The sequence below is a fragment of the Rattus norvegicus genome, chromosome 8, assembly GCF_021556685.1.
Source record: "Rattus norvegicus strain SHRSP/BbbUtx chromosome 8, alternate assembly SHRSP_T2T, whole genome shotgun sequence".
Taxonomy (NCBI): Eukaryota; Metazoa; Chordata; class Mammalia; order Rodentia; family Muridae; genus Rattus; species Rattus norvegicus.
Window position 1 is genome coordinate 18,512,512 of NC_141541.1, and position 22,109 is coordinate 18,534,620.

Consider the following 22,109-nt stretch of genomic DNA (forward strand, 5'->3'; position numbering starts at 1 on the left):
CTAACATAGCTCCAATTCACCTGGATGTTAACATAGCTCACATTCACCTGGGTGCTAACATAGCTCACACTCACCTGGTGCTAACATAGGTCTCACTCACCTGGTGCTAACATAGCTCACACTCACCTGGGTGTTAACATAGCTCACACTCACCTGGTGCTAACATAGCTCTTACTCACCTGGTGCTAACATAGCTCTCACTCACCTGGTGCTAACATAGCTCACACTCACCTGGGTGTTAACATAGCTCACACTCACCTGGTGCTAACATAGCTCTTACTCACCTGGTGCTAACATAGCTCTCACTCACCTGGTGCTAACATAGCTCCAATTCACCTGGATGCTAACATAGCTCACAGTCACCTGGGTGCTAACATAGCTCCCACTCACCTGGTGCTAACATAGCTCTCACTCACCTGGTGCTAACATAGCTCACATTCACCTGGATGCTAACATAGCTCACAGTCACCTGGGTGCTAACATAGCTCTCACTCACCTGGTGCTAACATAGCTCCTACTCACCTGGTGCTAACATAGCTCACACTCACCTGGTGCTAACATAGCTCACACTCACCTGGGTGTTAACCCAGGTGCTGCAGCCAAATGGAGTTAAGAGTTTCTGGAAATCCTGTGAGGGTTGAGTGGAGAAAGGAGCTTCTACTTAAGTCTGAGGAATCCCTGTGCTGGGACTCTGTCTGTGGGATGGCTGGGCTAACTCCAGGACCCTACTCTGATGTTCTGGGAAGCTTCCTTTTGTCCCATCCTTGTCTATGACCTGGAAGCCTTGAGTGAGTACTTTGTAGGAGCTGTTTCTTTATGGTGGATGCCATTGGCTGTTCATTAGATTTGCCTCATGACCTGTCAGTTCCAAGCCACTTCCTTTATTAAAGGATCTCATAGGACCAGTTCTTTTCCTCAACAATCTATTTGCAAGTTCATTTATTCACCTTCCTCATTGGTTTTTGAGCTTTTCCCTGGAGGGAAATGACTATATATTTTAGGCCTATTCCTTCATCTACAAAACTAAACCACTTGTATGGATTCAGTTAAAGGGCCTGGGGTGACTGAGGAAGTAAGCATAGACTAGGAACTTTGTCACTGTTTTTGGATAAGAAAATTCACTTGGGGACAAGGACAGAGGTGACAGGAAACAGGTTTTAATGTTGGAATTTCCAGACCGAAAGGCACAGCTGGTAGATGAGTCACTGATGAATCTCCGAGGGCCATGGTAATTAAGCAATCAGAAGAACTCCTTTTCGGCCTGGGGCTTCAGAACCATATGGACTATTTTCAGCCTTTGGGAAACTCAGAACATGGACAGTTCCATATCTTATGGGGTCCAGGGACTAGTGGTTTCAGGGTGGTCCTACTTTTCAAGGGAGCACGAAGACAGGGAAGTTAATGGCACTTTTGAAACAGAAGTCTAACATCTGCTGGCAGGGAGAAGACTGGTGAGAAATTAAGTTTTGAGCTGGGCCTGGTTGGCACAGGTTTGTAACCCCAGCTGGAGGCAGTCCTGGGACATGAAGGTTGGGAATTGCTTCCCATCTCTTAGCTGATGAGGTCTGCCAGGAGGTTAGGGTCAGTGAGCTCGAAGGGGTCTGTTGAACAGTTCATTTGGGCTCCATCTAGTCCTTTGCACAGATGAAAGCAGAGATCTTAAGTTGTTTCCTTATATGGGGTTTAGCAGCTTTGTAAAAATAGTCAAGTGTACCCTTTGCTGTGCAATGGAGTAGGTATAATTTTGTTCAAAGTCTTTGTGAAAAAAATTATATGATATTACTGTGAGAGAAAAAAAGAGTTTTTTATTACACAACTTGATAGATACATTAGTTTTCTTTGTGGGACTCAGATTCCAGTAAAGTGCATGGAGCAAACAGGCTAGCTTCTGGTGGAAATGCAGACACATGAGGGCTTAAAGCAATCTGACTTTTCCTTCTAACCAGTGGATGTGTATTGTACGCAGTGGTGAGATTCATAAAGACACCTCCATCAAGTATATGATGGGCTTTGATCACATTTACCACTTCTCTCCCACGGGTCCCTTTCCTCTCTCCAGTCTCATGTCTATGTCCATGCCACACACACAAACACACATACATACACACATACAAACAAAGATACACACAGACGTACATAAACACACATACAAACACACATTCACATATGCATACAAACATATATACACATATATACGTACAAACATACATACAGACATACACACATATATACATACACACATATATACGTACAAACATACATACAGACATACACACATATATACATACACACAAACATACACACATACATACATACAAACATACACATGCAAACAAACATACAAACATACACAAACATACACACACATACATTCAAACATACATACACATGCATACATACAAACATACACACATACACACATATATACATACACATACATACACACATACATACACATACAAACATACATACACACATACATTCATAATATATACACATACATACATTCAAACATATATATACATACATACATACATACATACATACATACATACATACAAGTTAAGGCGTACACATAACATTTCAGACCCATAAGAGAGAAAGGACACTTGCCTTTCTCAGTCTGGCTGAACTTGCCAGACCTCCATCCTCACACACCTTTTCAAAACAAGAAGCTGGACCTTTTCCCTCTTAGCTCAGGGAAGATCCATTTCTCCAAGAGTCTTTATTTGGCTGAGGGAGGCTCTTGACCAGAGCAGGCCAAGCTGCTTTTCTTCCTGGGGCTTGGAATGTGGAGTAAAAGGCACAGAGGAAAACCAGCAGCTGTTTTAGTAATTGAGTCTTGGTGAGGCTTCTGTTTGTCCTCCCAGAATTGTTGAGAGATCCTGGCTCTTGGCCCTCCTCAAGTTTGGATTGTGGGCAGTCTACCTGCACTAGCTTTTATTTTTATTTTTGGTGACCTTGTCTACCCTATCCCTTAAGATTGCCCATAATATTGCCCAAGATCATTGTATTTAAAAGTGTGTTTTTATTTTTAACTGTGTGTCCGTGTGAGTGTATGCTATGTGTGTGTGTGGGTACCCTAGCAGGCCTGTCTGCAGTTGGAGTTACCAGCAGTTATGAGTTGCCTGATGTGAGTGCTGGGAACTGACCTTGGGTCCTCTACAAGAGCAGAAAGTGCTCTTAACCACTTAGCCATCTCTCTAGCCCCAGGAAGAATATTTAAAATGGCAACAAATGTCAAAAAGGGAAACCAGAGTGTCCAGGAGTGCAAAATAGTCTGCTTTGAGCCAGCTCCAGGACCCTGGAGGCTCTGATCAGCTCCGGTGTTTCTTCCTGATGTAATGAGGTGCTAGGTTCCTGGATCTACATGTTCCTGATCTGCTAAGTCTTGGCATGGGCTGGGGTGGTGGCATACCGAGTAGAGCACTTTCTGCACCGGTTGTGTTACCTGAGTTCTATCCTCGAACCCTGTGTAAAGAGCCAGAGGCTGGGCATGCCCCTCTTGTAGATGGAGGCAAAGCAGACCTGCCAGAAGTTCACAGGTCAGCTAACCTGGTATACACAACAGTGAATAAGAGACCCATTCTCAAAATAGGCTGAAGGCAGAGACGGACACCCAAGGAAGTTATATGACCTCCACATGTACCACAGGCACACGAACCACATGAGCAGACAGGTGAGTGTGTGCACACTTGAGCGCAAGCGAGCGCGTGTGCGTGCGCGCACACACACATGCACACATACACATACACACATACATACAAATACACACACACATACACACACACAAACACATGAGCAGACAGGTGCGTGTGGACACTTGAGTGCGAGCGCACGCACGTGGGCACACACACATATACACACATACATACACATACATACACACATACATACACATACACACACATACACACATACATACACATACACACACATACATACACACACACACACACACACACACACACACACACACACACACACCACACCCCTTGTCATTAAGGAGTTTACTATCTAGGGGAGGAAATAAATACACCCACCTCCATGACACCTACTGTTGGCATTCTAGTCAGGCTTGAAGCCTGATAGCTTACAAGCTGACCTTGCCAGCCCCTTGTCATACTGGCAGCGAAAGAATTTTAAACTGCCAGGCTCAGTGATGAACCAATTCAATGAAGGACTCTGGGAGAGACATTTACATAAAATGTGATGCTCCGCTAAGCCCAGACACAGACTTCAGCTGAATACTTCATGATGGGGAACACTAGCCGGAGACTGATTCTTGGTTGAATTTCACCAAGACCTTGTAAGTGCAGAAAGGCTTCCGGGGAAGGGTGGGGTGTCTCTATTATCTACTGCATGTAAGAACCATTCCAAATGCTCAGTGACTTAAACCCAGTGCCATTTTAGGTTTCCAACTCTGGGTTACTCTGTGCTCTGTGGTTGGCTGTGCCCAGGACTCACTCAGGAAGGACTTGGCTGTGCTGCCAAGCTCGTCGCCTTGGGTCTCTCCTATGTGTAGAGGCTCTTTGTGGCAGCACCCTAAAGAGCAAAGGGCAAGGCTCAAATCCTCAGCTCACAAGATCTCACACCCCCAGGTCAAAGTGAGTCAGTCACGCAGTCAGCGTGGGAGGAAGCCATGTCAGGGTGAGCATTCTTCCTTCAGGTCAGCAGAGGCTGTGAGGAGTGTCTCTTGACCTTCCCAAATCTGCAACTCTTAACATGCAAAACAAGTACTTACCCAGGTGAAGAAGCTCTGGAGTCACCTTGTTAATTGTTTCTCTAAATCTAAGACCCACAACACTAATAGATATTCCCCGTGTTTGCTAACTACCCTGTACCTTTATGAAACAGTCGTGTGCTCTAGAGATTGCCTCAGACACTGCACCATTCCTTCTTAAGTGACTGGTCACAGAGGCTCTGGAGAAACCAGTGCAAGAGCCTCAGCTCTTAACAAATCAATGTGTTACCAGGACTCGGGAGGAGGGGCAGAAATGGCCTTGTTTCCAAGGTTGACTTTGCTGGTCCGGTGACTGAGCCACCACCTGTGGTCTTCAGGTTGTCCCCAAGTGAAAAAAAAAATAGCCTTCTTAGGAGCTAGAGAGATAGCACAGAAGAACACTTGCTACTCTCCCAGGGGACTTGAGTTCTATTCCCAGAACCCACAAGGTGGCTCATAACCTCCTGTAACTGCAATTCCAGGGGACCCAATGCCTCTTGTGGCCTCCTTTTGCACACACCCAAACACACACACACACACACACACACACACACACACACACACACACACACGTAAACAAAAAATACCTTTAAAAAAGAGCTTTATTTTTTTCTGTGTATTCATAAGTGCCTAAAGGTACATGTGCATGTGGAGATCAGCTGTCTATGATTCACTGCCTTGGTCTTTTGAGATAGGGTTTCCTATGGAACCTAGAGCTTAGCCTTTTGACTAGGCTGGCTGGCTGGTCAGTCAGTCAGAAAGCTCCAGGGATTACACACACACACACACACACACACACTGCTATGCTCGGCTTTTATGGGGGTGCAGATATCTGAACTTAGGTCCTAATGCTTGGATGGTAGGTACTTTACTGAAGTCGTCTCATTAGACCCCCAAAGTAATCTTCTTACATATGTGTAATTTCATCCTGCATTAGACCAGTAATAATACAAATGAGCAGCAGGCAGGCTATGCTAAGCGCCGCACACGATGTCTATAGATCTTCACCACAACACTGGCAAGTACCTTTTACGACTATACCAGGAAGTGAGTTTTATGACTCTCCTGGATGAGTTCATTTTTGGCAAAAGGAGGTTAGTTTTCCTAAGACTTCTCAGTTTTTTTAAGTGGTTGATTTAAAACCCAAACATGTTTGGCTAAAAGTCCTTAATAACATTTAGCTTACGGCTGTATGGGGCTTTAATACTGATAAGGAGCAAGGAATCCCATTTTATTTATGACAAGCTGAACATGTATACTTTACAATAAACAAACCCTGGTCGGAACATTGCCTCTGAGGTGTTAAAGTCTTCTTGGCTAGGAGGAGTAGGAGGTCTGTGATTGTATCTTGCTTCCTCATAAACTCCAGGCACAGGTCACAGGACAAACTTCTGCCATGAGGCATTAATTAACCTGCTCTCTAACCTGCGGTGCGCCAGATGTGAATGTACCTAATGGCTACCTAAACACAGTTCTTCAAGGGTGGCCACGTGAGGAAGCCAGTGCCTCTCATCACAGCCCGCTTACAGGGCAGGCTTAGCCCCTCCACGTAGAACCTAATACCCATTCTCAAGAACCGGGGACCCTAAACCTTCCCTTCTCCCCTCAAAAATGGCGGAGGCGCATTTGAGTGTACCTGGCCTGTTGGCAGCTGAGCACGCAAGAAAGCACTTTGCTTTTGCAATCCAGACCCCCCACCTCCCATTTACTGGTTCATTGACTCAGGGTGCTCAGGCCTGGCTGCCTCCGCTGGGCCTGGCCGCGACGCGAGGGTCTCCTCACCCGGGGGGACTAGGCGACCGCAGGGCGCAGGGTGCCGCGTGGCTCGGCCCCGCGTTAGGGTTAGGGAGCAGGATTCGGCTTCCCGGCGGCAGAGGGCGCCTAGCTCCGCGGTCCCGCGCCCTGGAGCCGCCCGCGAGGCGCGAGCAGAGGCGAGGCGGGCGAGCGGCTGCCCCTGCCACGTACCCGGCCGTGCGCGGCGGCGGCAGGTGGGCGCGGGGGCTGCGGGGACCGCGCGGCTCTGAGCGGGGCCTCCGCGCGCGGGTTGCGGGAGGCCGGGGCGCCGCGGGTGGTGCGCGCTGGCGGGCGGGACGGCTCTGCGCTCTCCGCCGCGCCTTCCGGGCCGGGCCGGGAAAAGTTGGGGCGGCGCGCTGGCCTCGGGGGCCGGGCGGGAAGTGCGGCGTGGGCGGCTGAGGCCCCGTGCGGGAAGGCGGCCCCGCGGGGACACGCGGGAACACGCGCGGTCCGCAGAGGGGCGCGCGTTTGCAGGTGGAGGCGGGTGGCCGAGGAACCCAGCGGGGCGGCGGGGAGCGGCTGGCCTCTTCCCTGCTGCGGCCCAGGGGGCCGGCGGAGAGTGGTGGTGGTGGCCCTCGTGGCATTCGGGGTCCCCGTGGGGAAGGAGCTGAGCGTGGTTTCCTGCGTCGCGGGCTCCAGGACCGCCCCTCCCAGTGCCTCATTCACCTCACACTGCGGTGCGTTTGTCCTGGGGAAGTTGAGCGGGCCGTGGAGTGGACGGTATGTGTCGGGTGTTCCGAAGAGAGTGGGATGGGACCGCATGAAGCACGCACACCCACCCAACCTCTCATTCCCGGCTCAGTGCGAAACTCCGGGCCCCCTAGCGTTTAAGAGAATCTCCGGGCTGGGCCAGCAGCTGCTCAAAGCTGCACAACACATCTCTAGGCATAGTGTATGGCAAGAAGACATGGCCTCTGATTTTCAGTCTGTCGTTGGCCACTTTCCAAACAGGGTTTTAATAGATGCCCTTGTGTTATTAGAACAACCTATGTGGTGCCCCTTAATGAACTTGATGTCCCCTCCCCAGTAAGCTTAGTATTCTAGCCACTTCCATGCCAAGTTGAGTGCAGAAGAGTATAGCTATGGAGCCAGGCCATGGGCCTCTTGAGCCCTTGGGAGAGTCTAGATGTGTCAGCAGGACATGACCTTGGGTGAGCCCTATGGACCTCAGTGTTTTTATCTGTGCAATAGGAGAAAAAAGCCAGATAATTTGTAGGAGGCGGGAGGAGGTTTCTGAGGGAGCCTGAAGTGTAGCCTTGTCTGACTTAAAGTCTCCTGTGTGTACAAAGGTTTCTGTTTGCTCCCAGGAAGAAATTAGGATAACTTTAAAGAAAACAGGAGCTAAAAAGACTGAGCACACAAAGCAAAAAGTCGTAATTGGTACTAGGTGTACATCGGAGGGTTGTACTCATGCAGGTAGTGGGTATTATGGGCTGCCGTTCTGTCTTTGCTATACAGTTGCTTCTAGAGCTGAGAACATCCTGAAAATGTCACCCGTGGGCACGGACTGTTTCTCTTTTTAGCCTTCAAGCCTGGGGTGGTCGCTCAGTTGGCTTGATGGGGGCCCTCCCTGAAAGGCATGTCCAGGTCTCATTCTCCTGTGTAACTGTATCCTTGCCACCTCTTCTGGTCCAGTTTTAGAAGTAGTGGACTGACTTCCCATTGCATGTGCTGTTTCTGAACTAAGCTGATTTCTCCCAAGTCCGAGTAGTAAATTCGTAGGCACGAGGTGCGCGTGGGTGCAGCCCACTCCAGTTAGTTTAGGCAGTCGTGTATGCTGTGTCTATCTGCTGGGGCAGCCTCTCGCCCGAAGTGGGAGACGGATTTGGGCCGTCAGGGCAGTTGCAGTAATTGGGCTGAGCAGCGCTTTACTGATCAAGCTTCCGTGTTGTTAAGGTGAGGAGGGATTTTCTTGTTTTATCGTAACCGAATGTACAGCTTTTCAGACTCCACACGGGCTTTGATATGGCCATGCCATTCCCAGTAATCCTTAAAACAGTTTGGTTAGTTCCGTGGAAGTGACAGTAGATGGTTATCTCTTAAGTTTAAGATAGTGGTAAAACGATACGTTAAAAACACAGGGCTTCGGGGGTTGGGGATTTAGCTCAGTGGTAGAGCGCTTGCCTAGCAAGCGCAAGGCCCTGGGTTCGGTCCCCAGCTCCGAAAGAAAAACACAGGGCTTCACTGATTACATCCAGTCCTTGAAATAGCCAAAGTGTGCATGTGCATGCACTTGACTCTAACAGAGACTGCTAGGTTAACAAAAAATAGTGTTTTCAGTCTAGTTTCCATCTGAGCCTTTGATGCTCTTCAGGCTTTGTGAAGCGGGGTGGGATTCAGTTCACCGGAGAGGAAGCAAAGCCAGGAGGCACAGTTCTGTCACAGCACTATCTGTGCACCCAGAGAGCCGTTTGCAGTGATAGGACAGGAAATCCTATTAGTTTACAAGGTTGTGGTCTCTCAGCGAGAACATGAGGAGACGCAACACGCTGGGGTCTGACTGGGGTGTTGGGGCTTAAGCACTGGAGGACACTGGAAGCCAGCTACGGAGTGAATCCTGGGAGTACAGAGGGCCTGGGTGTACGTCCTGAGCCCTTGGCTTCACCTCTGGTCTGGGTTCTGCTCCTGTAGCTCCTGAGCTTGCTGCTCTCCCACACCTGTGAACCAAAGGCTGGCCCCTCCTTCCTCTCCTTGCTCAGGCACTCCAGATAATGGGATTGATTAAGTCTTCCAGTAGGAATTGTCCTCAGGGGAGAAAGGCTTTTTAAAGTACATTTTTGTCCTTATGAATAATTCTTCTGGCTTCACCTCCCCACACCAAACCCAGCACACACACAGAACATACCAGGCCCTTGGGCTATGGATGAATTCTAGAAGGAACTGAATAAAACCAGAAGCCAGAAAGGGCAGGTTGGAAGTTGGATGTGGTTACTACTGGTTTTCTTTTGCTTATTTTGTGGGTTTCTCTCCATTTTTGGACAAGGGAGAGATAACGGAGTTTGGGGGGCTTCTGGATAAGGTGAGGAGAGAGGAGGCAGGGAGGTCACAGAGGAGGTGAATCTGGATGACCGTACAAGGGGACTGTAGTTAGATGAGGAACTGAGGTAGATACGGGGAGCCACTGTCCACCTAGTCCTGGAAGCCTCCCTGCTGGGCTTTCAAATTTTGCACTCTAGGCAGATTGTGACTTGCCTTAGTGGCAACATCAGTGCACTTCTGTAGTCGGTTGTGTGCAGAAAAGGAAATTAAATTCCAAGAGGGTGTTTGTTGTGACGGATGCCAGGATTTTTATTAGAATCTAGTCAGTCTGTAAAAGTACCTCCTAGTTCCCTGAAGACAGTCATTTTAAAAGAAATAGTTTTTAAATCATGGAAATGTCTTCATTGTGAGCCTTTGAAATGTCACCCTCCTAAATTGTGGAAACAAATGAGGTTTAGAACATCCCAGGAATTTATATTTTGACCTGTTCCTTCACTGCTCTCGCATTATTTTAATAATGAGTTACTTTTGGTTTCCTTTACATTTTGATAGCCTAGTTGCTACACTTTAGAGCTTGCCCCTGCCTTCTGTTCCCGGGTTAATTCGTACTGATTAGGAGAAGAAAAGGAGCACAGTGTACTGAACCAGGGTGGGGACAGCCTTAAGATGCTCACTCTTGGGAGAGCTAAACTGTCCTTATAGAATATGGTCCTGACAGCAGACGCGGTGCAGATGATGATGGCACATCATCCACAAAGCCTGGCATAGTGATGGTTCACAGATTCCTGTGTCCAGCAGGTGTGAAAGGCTGGCCGTGCTGTCTCTAAGGTTCAGAAGCATGCTTGTGGAATTTGATAGGCTGTCACAGATGTCATGATGGCTCAGAGACACATGTCCAGCAAATACTCAGTCTTAGACCATGGCTTCTGTTTACTTGGTCCTGGGCAGGAGGGGCTGTGCTTCTCTTCTGGCTAAAGCCTTTGTCTTGTAGTTTGGGAGTTTCATCAAGGAGAGAAGGTTAAGTCTGTATTGAGGAAGACTGTTCAGTGGCCTGTGTGGAGTAGGAAACACAGCAAGTGGAGATTAGTCGAGAAGAGTCCATCAACATAGTGGCTCAAAACACAGCCCATGTAAAAACCGTGACATTGGCCCTGTGCTGCACAGGGTGCACACTGTGAATGGGAAGATCTTGGTCTCTGGAGTTCAGAGAGGAGCCATCTTCCCTGTTCCTCGTCCTCACAGCCTTGAGCTCTGGTCCTGAAGGTGCGGAGAAGGGAACCTGTAGCAGCACACCTTGTTTCTACTGGGCTGCTAGAGACGGTGACTGAGTGACCTGACAGGCCTTTGTGGCTTCCCTCTGACCCTATCACTTCTAGGGGCCTCTCAGAATTGAGGTTGGGCTCTGAAGCCCCACTTAAGAATACAGTTTGAGCGTTCAAATGGAACTTGCTAGAAGGCTAAAGCCTAGTTTAGGAGTAGTTTGCATTCTGATAATTGCTGGTCCCCAAGCAGGTGTGATAGGGTTAGCCCTCAGTTCTCTGTGTATGCCCGTGTGGGGTTGCTGGGGAAAGCAGCAACGGTGTGTATACTGTGATTAGTGCCCAACTCTAAGGAGCGGAGGAGCCTTCCTCTAAAGGCCGCAGCCTGTGCAGCAGAGCTCGACTAGTCTGGAGCAGAGTCTGAGCCCTGGAACGAGAGTGACTGGAATTCTCACATAGAACACGCTGTTAACACGTCTTATGTCGTCACCCCTATCTGAGCTAGAGATAGTAGTGAATCTGCTTACGGCTGTGTGTTTTCTGGATTGCATTCCTGTTTGTTCTCGTTCTGGTCAGGCAGGAGATCAGTTGCCCAGGTTCTGGCCTTATCTGGGCTATGTATTTGTGAGGGAGCAGTTGGGTAACCCCTTGGACCTCACCGCACTGCTTCTCAGCATGTGTTGCAGCCTCTGCTGGTGGACACAATGCGCAGGCCCACCTCACTGCTTATGTTTTCTTGGAATTGACTACCTCGCATCCTTGAACTGAGGTGCCTCTCTTTGGTATGTACAGCATCGTTGTGTGGAGAAGAGCGTGCTTCCTGCAGACTGTAGCTATCATGCCTACGTCTTGTTTATTATGTCTGCAGCAAAGCCTCTTTGGCGGCTTTTTTTTATTTAGAAGTAAGTAAGTGTGTGTGTGTGTGTGTGTGTGTGTGTTTTGGGATCTGTTTGTTTTAATTATTACCAGGAACCACAAAAGATATTTGTCAAATGTTTAAATCTACAGCAGTGCTGTGAGTCTGGCAAGCAGGAGGAATAAATATACATTTAGCCAGGAGACCGCTGATTTATCTCTCCGTGCTAACGCTGCTCTGTTGGATGAGGCATCTGATTTGTGTACTGATACAGTTTGGGTTTCGGGAGTGAGGGAAGAGATTCCTGGGCTGCTTGCCGGAGTGGAGAGACTCCACTGAGCAGGCTTCTCTGCCAGTCTTGGCTCTCCCACTAACGCGGGCACTGGCACTCAGCACCTCGGGTAGAGCTTGTCCAGACCCCTTTGTCGGTTCACCTGAGGGATGCTTAGTGAGCTGATGGGGAAGACCTCTCTGCTGCCTGGAGAGGATTCTCTTTTGACATTGTGTGCATGTATGCGAAGAAAGGCCCAGAACTGGGGGGGGGGCGATGGCAGGTTGAAGGTAGGAAAGGCCTCACAGCTCTCCCGCATCCCTCTTCCCCTGTCAATCCCAAATTGACCTGTTGTCAAGGCACAGAAATTAGGCAGGGGCCTCTTTAGCTCCTCCTAGAGTGCAACATGGAAACAAACATGACTTGGGGTGCAGTTTTGCCAGCAGGGGAATCTGTTTGGGTGGCACTGTTTGCAGTGAGACCATTTGTTTTCTTAGATGACCCAGCACCCCCACCTTCCCCTGTAAAGAGTGCGGACGAGTAGAGCAGTGCGTTGAGCTGTGCAGCCTCTCCCTGATACCCTGTTGAGTCCTCAGCAGTAACTAACTGGTTCTAGCAACTGGATGAGTATCTCCAAGCCATTTGTCTGCCCATTTAGATGCATGGACATAAGAGTTCTTTGTTTCACAAGCCTAGATCTGATTGTATGCACCATTCTGCTACCTTTCTTGTTCTTATATTGGGAAGTTATTTACTTTTGTCTACAGCATAGGATATAGGTGTATCAGCCTACGAATTGGTTTCCTGTTGGCGGGCAACATCATGAAGTTCGTGAAGTTCATCATCATGGATTCATGAAGTTTTCCATTACCCACTGCACATGCATTAGGGTGCCTGAGTCTCTCTGTGACTAGAATGACTTGTCAGATGTTCATATTAATTCAGCCCATCACAGCAGCAGTACCCTCGGCGATCTTAGATGTCCTGACCTCTACTACAGTTTACAAGGTTCCCCATTTTCCTACTGGCCGACATTGTGCTGAGCGGAAGAAGTAGATTATGTTTTATAAGCATCCTGCCGATTTCTGGTGAAGTTGTGACATCCATTGCTTATCGGTGATCTTAGTGGTGAGATCTTAACTTGCAGAGTGGGCGGGCCTCTAGTGAAGCCCAGAGAGACTTTGCTTGGCTCTGCTTAGGGTGAAATAGACACCATGTCACCAGGGGTGGCAGTGTGTTGCCAGGGGTAGCGGTGTGGCACTTGGGAGCCAGACCTGATTTCACTTTTGTTCCACTTCTGCCAGAAGGTAGGTATGGTGACACTTGGTATGGTGACACTTGGTATGGTGACAGGACACTTGGAACTTGGTGTGGGGTCCTTGGGAATGTCTTGATGGGTTCCCCTGAGGAACTGGGTTTGTGTAAGTATCACATGAGACTGGTCTTTTCGGAGACCGTGCACCTCCGGATGCTGTACCATTCATGAATCCTGGTGGGGAGTCTGTGTGGGGCAGTCTGTGTGGGGCAGCTGCTCCTCCAGCTGTGTGGCTGTCCTCCCTGCTCCTGGCTTGCCGTGGGATGCTCTGACAGTTTGCCATGTACTGGGGTCTTCGGGAGAAACTCTGGATTCCTAGCAGGTAGTCAGCAGACTGATGAACAGATGGTGCCGGAGTTTGACTCCTCTGGGCTGTCCACAGCCTGGGATGTGGACTTCAGAGACTTTGGCTTCCTGGACCATTTCAATCTTCTGCTGTGGAGGGAGGTTTGGAGTAGGGATGGTGGGGGCAGAGGGGTAGGGAAGGGACTCTAGAGCCCAGCCATTTTGGAAGCCAACTCCTGGTCAGTCCTCATCAAGTGGGAGGGCCAAGTCTATTATATCCTAGTACTAGAGCAAAGTTTCTAGCTTCAGTGTCCTCTCTGGGGATCCAGGCTCACCTAAGTCATAAGTTACAGTGTCATTCTGAGGATTCTGTGTGTTCTCTCATAGAGTTTTAACATCTACCCAGCAGGTACTGAGTGATCGAAGCCATTTCTTCATGTGCAAATTCCTTTCTTAGCAATGGTTTTAAATTTTTAAGAGAGAGAGAGAGAGAGAGAGAGAGAGAGAGAGAGAGAGAGAGACAGAGAGAGACAGAGAGAGACAGAGAGAGACAGAGAGAGACAGAGACAGAGAGACAGAGAGAGACAGAGAGTGTTGTGTGTGTGTGTGTGTGCACTACATGGGTACCATGGTGCTTGCGTGGAGTAAAACTTTGTGGTGCTGCTTTTCTCTCTCCTTCTTCATATTGGTTTCGGGACTCAAACTCAGGTTGTCAGGCTTGTGTGGAAAGCACCTTCACCTCCTGAGGCGTCTCGAGTCAGTGCCCAGTCACGGCTTCTGAGTGAACGACTGTACACTCAGTTGGTTCCATATGTAAATGTACTCAGCCTGCTAGCTTTGGAAGGTCTGAAGACCAGTGTCTGCCGAGAGACAGATGGGAGCCGAGAGGAGTGCAGGCTCAAATTTGGCAGGGGAGGAACTCAGGCATCTCATCTCAACCCATCAGTTTCCAGCGAATAACTCCTATGTGTACATCAGTGCCCCAGGGGCAAAGGCCTTTTCACTTTCATTTCGAGTGAGCTCTCTTGTGTGTTTTGAGGTGACTGGTAGAACCTCTGAATGGTGACGTGTCTCAAGTCACACAGCTGGCCAGACTGAGAGTCAGTAGGGACTTTCCCCATCTTCTGCACACCGCCATGTTACCTATTTCCAGGTGTGGACAGTATTGGCTGTGACATTTATTGCTGGAGGCTCTGATGCTCAGGGTCAATTTATGGCTTGAGGTTACTGACGTCCCAGGAGGAACAGGAGGTGATTGGTGTTGGAATTCTGGCTCAGGCCTAACTGTTAGGCTCACACTTCTGTACTCCTAACAGCAGTACCCAGGCTGATGTTCATAGGATTTCCTTGTCCCCAGTCACCCGTGTCAATCGTGTTTATACCACTCTGTGTGTGTGTGTGTGTGTGTGTGTGTGTGTGTGTGTGTGCGTGTGCGCGCATGTACACACATGCTGACAAGTTCGTGCAAAGCCCCTAATTTGATTCCCCCCTACCATCACCACTAGATATCTGAGGCCTGCAGGGTGAATGTAGAGAAGGTGGTACCCAAGGCCAGCAGAACATCATGTAGCTAGCGTCTGTGTGGTAAAATGACAGCTCTGCTGCAGGCTGTGCTTAGTGAATGAGCATGTGGTCTATGGGGTCCCAGTGCTCCCTGCATAGATGCAGGAAGTCCTCGGGAGCAGGCAGAGTTTCAGTCACAGAGACGATGCATGTGACAGTTAATGCTATAAAAGGAGCGCAGTGACATACACCTTTGATCCCAGCCCTTGGGAGGCAGAGGGAGGCCGATCTCTCAAGGCCAGCCTGGTCCTGGTCTATAGAGTGAGTTCCACACACCCAGGGCTACCAAGAGAAACCTATCCCCCCCAGCCCCCAAAACCCTAACCAAAAATGGAATAATAGTGGCCTGCGGCACAAGAGAGACTTGAGAGCAGTGTATAGTGGGTGCCAAAGGTATTGCCCTAAATAACAGTCAGCAGAATCAAGGCCTCACTTGGGTCTGGCTTCTCAGAATGAGCTCAAATTAAAACGAGCCATGGTTAGCCTGTTAGAGAGCAGATTGACTCGGTTTTTATTACACACTGCATTTGACAGATACAGACACTGAGCCCCCCGGGGGCAAGGTGCCTGTTCAAGGTCACAGTATAATGGAGAGGAGAGCCAAGCCTGGGTCCTGCCCCCTGGCCCCGCAATCACTACTGTGGCAGACCTCCTGGAGGAAGGAGGTTGCTACCTGTGGGAAGTGAGTGTTGTGAATTGGGTGAGTTCCCAGTCCAGTTCCTGACCCGGCTGTCTGTCTGTCTGTCTCTGAGGGAAGTTAGAGCGTTATCCTCTTCAGATGGGCCTGTCTAGGCTGTAGGTGGCACCCCTCCCCCTGTTAGATTGTTACTCGCCGAGCAAGTTCTTACTGCATCTCCACTGTGCTTACCATAGGGAATCCACAGTGAGTGAAAGAAGCCAAGGTCCTGGTCCTGTTGAGTGCTGGCTAAGGGATCTTGCAGGGGTGCTGGTTTCCTAGGGCTGCTGTGACAGAGCACTGAGGCAGTGGCTTACGCAGCACAAGTTTATTCTGCCACAGTTCTCAGGCTCAGGGTATCTGCTGCTTGTTCACAATCATGGCCTCTGCTGTCACCGGAGGTTCTCCTTACCTCTTTCTGTGTTAGCGTCTCCAGAGGCACAGAATAAGCAGTTAGTCTTGTTGTATTAGGTCTTAGAGCTAGGACAGTGTGTGTGTGTGTGTGTGTGTGTGTGTGTGTGTGTGTGTGTGTGTGTGCGCGCGCGCGCGCGCGCACGCGGACAATGTGTGAATGGACTTAGGTATTTTGTCTATGGGTTTTAAAAGGAAGAAGTTAGATCTCGCTTCACCACAGAGCCACTGCTCTTCCTGACTCTCTTGCTTACCCACCTCCCCTCACATTTGCTCCATGTGTGAAGATGAGGCTTGGGTGGCATATGTGCATAGAAATAGCTCGCAAAGCTGTTGAACTGCGAGTTAACATGGCCTTTCTCCCCCTCATCCTATAGGTGCTATTCTCTCCATTTTAGAGTGGCGGACACTGTACTTAGTTCAGGTGGCCATTGCCTCAGGCAGATACTGGAAAAGCTGAATTTCAGTTCAGCACACAGATCTTTGCAAGCTGTAAACTCAAGACGCAGCAAAATCCAGTCAGCTCCCTTGTTTAGCCTTGAAAATGCAGGGATGTTGGTGGAGACCCATGGAGGGAGCTGAACTGCCCTGTGTTCTTAGTTCGTGAACCCAGGACCTCACTCTGTAACTCACACCAAGTTTCTGTCAGAAGAGACTGAGGTGGAAATTTAGGTTGGCCTGCTTGAGGCCTGTGGGGTCAGTTTGTGTGTCTGCTGAAGACATAACTCAGAGCTGAAGAAAGGCGTCATGTCTAACTGACAAGGAATTTCCTCTTGTGGTCTCGGAAGGAAAGGGCCTGGTTCTGTGTGAGGAAAGTTCCTGAGAGGTGGGCCATGGGTGGGTCTGCTTCCTTCACTCACAGAGGGGGCCCCTCGTGTTTGGAGGTTATCTGCATGGTACTTCTGCCTAGGCCCCGGTGGAGAACATGGTTTAGGATAATTATGTGTAAGTGGGGATGGAAATAGAATTGCCTGTGTCAGGAGCAGCTGCCTTTGGGGAGATACACACTCATTCCCCAACTTCCTCTGGAACACACCATAGTCAGTGTTGTCGACCACCCATGCGTGTTGTGAGAGGGTTATTTTGGGGTGTGTTCTAGCATATCCAAAGGACTTTCGTAGAACTGCTTTTTAAAGTGCATTCTTTCTCTGCTAGAGGCACTCAGGAAGCTGGACTTGGCGGTGTCCTATAGATGCTACAGGGTCAGTGAGGACCCTTGTCTCTTAGCCAATGATGATTCATTGTACCTGTGAATCAGCTCCTGGATGGCTTTTGTCTCTGTCCTGAGCACTTAGTAAATAAGTAACTTCTGTTGGCCAAGGTAGCGTCTGGGTTTAGTGTCTGCATATGGGATGGATCCCCAGGTGGGGCAGTCTCTAGATGGCCTTTCCTTCAGTCTCTGCTCCACTCTTTGTCCCTGTATTTCCTTTGGCCAAGATAGTATTGAATGTGGGCTCTGACATGTTTGTGGGGCTCCAGGCTTACTGCATGCTATGAGACCAGAGATCAGGTATCAGAGTCCCAGATTAGTACTGTAAGACTAAAGTCTGTCCTCATTCCTGCTGCTTTGGGAGGTCACTTGCTTCTCTGGGTTGGAGACATTATTGGGGCCTACTTGCCGGAGCATGGGTGGCTCAGAAACAGCTGCATGACTGGAAATGCCACCTCGTCATGGTGCCAGTGTGGAAATCTCATCCTGGCGCTCGGTGCACGACTTGCAGGCAGCTTCACCAGAGAACCTCCCCCCAAGCTTACTGCTTTTGTAGTTGTCTCACCTTTAACCTGCAGGATGGATGAAGGGACTAGGGTGGTCCTCTCTGTTCCTTGTGCTTCTCTCTCCTGATCGGGCAAGCCCTTAGCCTCATCTCCTCACCTAACGGAACCCATTGAGGTAGGGCTGTTCTATTCATTGGACGCTTGGCACATTTAGACCCTCCTAGGAGTCATGGCCAACATCCCTACTGCTTCATGCTGTCCCCTGCTGTCCAGCCTCCAGGGTCCTGCTTCCTAGGCAGGGGTGAAGGCCCAGGTCAGGAGGACTTGGCTGACCCTCCACTCTGCTTCTGGAGGCAGGTGGCTTCAGTTGCTTAGCTCGTATCTGTGCTCTCCCAGACTGCACACAATTTCTGAACCTGCCTTCAGCCCTCTCTGTATGTTTCTCTGTATGTTTGGTGTTTGTGTGCTCACCTTGGTAGGTTCTCTGTGTGCAAGACACTCAAGAACAACCAGAGAAAAGATGGGGACACCCTCGTAGCAGCAGCCCTGGTTTTGTGAGTGAAATCACGGTTAGGAGGGGAGAGCATCAGTAGCACGAATGGGCACTGACCCTTGGTCAGCATTGATGAAGTGTTTGCTGGGGGCTCAAAGGGCACGAGAGGAGCTGGCAGCCTCTGCCCCTCTGCGTCTCAGCAGCTCTCTGCTTCAGCAGTTTGTAGCTGGGTGCCTGTGTCAGCACCTTGGGTTGACTCTTGAGTCATCTCCGCCACATGCTTTATGTGACACAGGGGGACAGTCTCTGCAGGAGCTCTGCTGAAGTCACCTCGTCTCGCTGTCCACTGGTTTCTGTTTTGAGACTGGAGGACTAAGTAGGGCATGGATACGTGTTTTGAACTGAGTGTGGCTGTGCTGCATGGATGTTCAGTTTCCAGAGAAAACCCAGCTGTCCTCGTTTGCCCAGGACACGGGCCGGAAGCACTCTGGCTGGCTTCGGGGTATATTTATAGAGTGAAGATGCTGGAGTAGGCGATGCTATGACCCCCCAGGCCTTCTGGGGAGCAACACCAGAGGGGACCCTTCAGGAGGTGGGGTGGCGGGCGGGGTCTTCCTACTCTACTCGCTGGAGTTTTCTGAAAATCCTTCATCCTCTCGGATTTCCTCATGCACTAACTGTGTGAACTCCTCTCTGGAGAAGTCGAGTTTATTTTTGTAGCGACCTAACTTTGCTAAGTCAGTAGCTTTGGCTGTTGTTGAGTTGCTACTTGTTGAGGTTTTCCTCACAAAACCCTCCCTGACAGCTTGTAAGGCAAGGGTTTGCTTTCTCTTTCCCATGGGGGATGGCTGGGGATCAAACTAGAGCAGCCGCTTGCTCCCATGCCTGTGTGGAAACAGTGGAGCCAAGGACACTCACGGAGGCCTGCTAGTCAGAGTCCATCTAGCCTTTCTTTGTATTACAGTTCTGAGCTTGGAAGACCAGTATCCTCTGAGGGATGGGGCTTGGTTGAAGCTTTGCAGCCTGCTTTGACCTTCTTTGAAAAAAGGGTGGCTCTCGGTACTGGGGACCTGCCTGCAGGGTGCGAGGTACTGTTAGCTGGAGTTCGTGTGAGGCTATGGCTCCTTGTCACATTCATTGACTTTTCTCTTGCTTTGGTGTTTTTCCTGGTGCCCTTCCCTGTGAGCCCCCTGAGTGCTGCGGGGAGGGCTAGGACCCTGCACTGTTCAGATGGTGACATCATTGCTGCCCACCAGCCCAGTGGGTGCTCCAGCTGTTAACAATGCTGTTCCGCTCGCTCTTCAGTCTCTCATCTCTCCTGCCGCCTTGCAGGTTCAAGGAGCGAGTCTGAGTTTGGAGGTGGTTGTGTGCTTAACCTTTCCCTCTAGCTTTGCCCCCAAAGCTGGTCGCAAAGTCCTGAAAGGAACATTACTGTTCCATGTCAACTATGGCTGGTTAGAACCTGGAGGCAGTCTACCCAGGTACTGGTTTGGCCAGCATTCCTCAGAGCCGCTACCATCTGTCCCCGTCTTACAGGTGCATTTCTTGATAACTCAGAACTTAAGCAGCGCACTTCCTCTATGCTGTGCTTTCTTCTAAAAGGGTTTCAGCACACAGCAAGTCAGCTATGAGCAGCTACAGGTAACTTGAAACAGGAGCAAAGTAAGTCATTAAAAAAGGTTTTTCTTAAAAAACAAGACAAAACGAAAAACTGAAGAGATGTCTGTTTTAAACCGACTTGTGTTGTCAGTGAGAAGCTGCCTGGGGTATTTCGGTACCAGCAAGAGTCGCCATCAGGAGCAGCACCCCTCCCCCCATTCTCCCCATCCCCCCCCCCCCAGCATTTCCTGGCTTTGTGGATGGGGCCTGGCTACATACCCTTGCTGTATCCATATCCTATGAATGTCCAGTAATAACACACACAAGAAGCAATGGTTAGATAGACATGATACTGTATACCTGAATCATAGGAGCCAACGAATGGGTTGCTCTGTCTGCAGTTTTCCACCAACTTAGAGAAGTCACTAGTTTCTGTACTAGCTGAGATCTTAGACCCTCTCCTTTCCCTGAGGAGAGTGGGAATAATCTACTGCAGACTTTCACCAGGAGCTGTCTGCAGAGAACCCTGATTTCAGGACCAGGCACAGGACGGTAGGAAATTATGGAAGTCACATGGTTGGATGAAGGGACAAGGGAGAAATAATTTTTATTTTATTTTAATCTTTTTGTTTTATGTGCATGGGTGCTTTGCCTGCTTGTATGTGCCCCTGTTTGTTATGGATAATAGTACTTGTGAACGTGACATACCTGGGAATTAGAAGCCTCACCTGAAGCATTTCCTGCACTGGGCTAGCTTGCAGACTGTCCCTGGGCAGGTGGCCCAGCCTAGTTAAATAAGATGGCTGACCGAGAGGCATGGTCCTCATAGTTCCTGCCTGACACCGCGCCTTGAGTTTCTGCCTAGGGTTCCCTGGAGGATAGATTGTAACCTGCAAGGTGAAATAAACCTTTCCCATTTAAGCTGTTTTTGGTCATGGTGGTTATCACAGTAGAGCGAAGACTAGAATATCTGTCCTCTCTTGTGGTTTGGGGTCTTGGTTTCAGCTGCCAGGGACCTCGGCTCAGGGAAACAATGGGAGTCTCATGACTGAATGAAGGGACAAGGGAGAGATAGATAAATGATTTCTATTTTAAACTTTTTATTTTATGTGTATGGGTGTTTTGCCTGCCTATATGTCTGTGTATCATGTGTGCAGTGTGTACGAAAAACCAGGAAAGGGCTTCAGATCCCCTGGAACTGGGGTTATAGACTAGGCCACCTGTGTGTGTTAGGATTCAAACCCAGGTCGCCAGGAAGTGCAGTCAGATACAGGTTCTTACTATATAGCCCAGGTTGGCCTTGAACTCGTGATGATCCTCCTGCCTCAGTCTTCTGAGTGCTAGGATTACAGACCTGAGACAACATGCCAGGCAAAACAGTATCTTAGAAATAGTCTTTAAAACATACATGCTGGTCACCTGCACTTTTAACACCATCGTTTACTAAGTAATCATCATGAGATCACTTTAAAAGCTCTCTGGTCTCCTTCCAGCACCTCCTACACAGCTAGTAGATTTATTCTTACATTTCCTATCATCCAGTGAGAACTTCCCCCAGCCCATTCACCTTCCTTTCTTCTTTGTTGTTCATAAATGTTAGTGTAGACAAGTACAGGGGGCCAAGGAACCAACCCACACTGTTTAGTCCTCGAGGTTCCAGTACTGTATATATTTGCCTTGTGGTCCTGAGTTACCCTCCTTAATTCAAGGAACTCAACAGTGCAGCAGGGCAGAGAGGCCTCACGTCCTGATCATGCTCATAAGTCACGCTGGGATTCTTCCCAGAATCCGGGCCTTGGAGTCTTAGTTCATTGTAAACAAGACCATCTGCTGGCTTAGTCTTCTATTGAGAGGGTTGAGTAGGATGAAGGCTGTTACAAGACTGTCCCTCTCCTGAAACTTCTCTTTCCCACCTGCGCCCAGCAGCTGCCCAGCTGATCCCTGTCTGGGAAAACTTTACAGCTGAAAGAACAGCCAGAGAAATGTTCAGGTCAGTTTGCAGAGTGGTGTTTCCACAAGGGACCAGAAAGAGGGTCTTGCCTTAGCTTTATGAGTAAAGAAAGTGGGAAAATGGCGGGATCTGGAACTACCACCTCAAATATGTCAATTTGAATGTCAAGGAGGTGAATTAACCCCGAATTCTCCTTGTCCACCTGAAGATGCATCCTC

General features: G+C 49.3%; 1 protein-coding gene across 8 annotated transcripts in view; it reads left to right on the forward strand.

The window, feature by feature from the left end:
* Positions 1 to 5,315: 5,315 nt before the first annotated feature.
* The window catches only part of Smco4 (single-pass membrane protein with coiled-coil domains 4), a 53,499-nt gene continuing 36,705 nt past the window's right edge, over positions 5,316 to 22,109 (forward strand). For 4 of the 8 annotated variants that reach the window (NM_001437149.1, NM_001437145.1, NM_001437146.1 and 1 more), the window contains exon 1: positions 6,651 to 6,711. Coding sequence is in view for 1 of the 8 variants with exons in the window: in XM_087562660.1 (XP_087418786.1) it covers positions 6,335 to 6,711 (377 nt within the window). In the remaining 7 variants the exon portion in view is untranslated. 8 annotated transcript variants of the gene reach the window in all.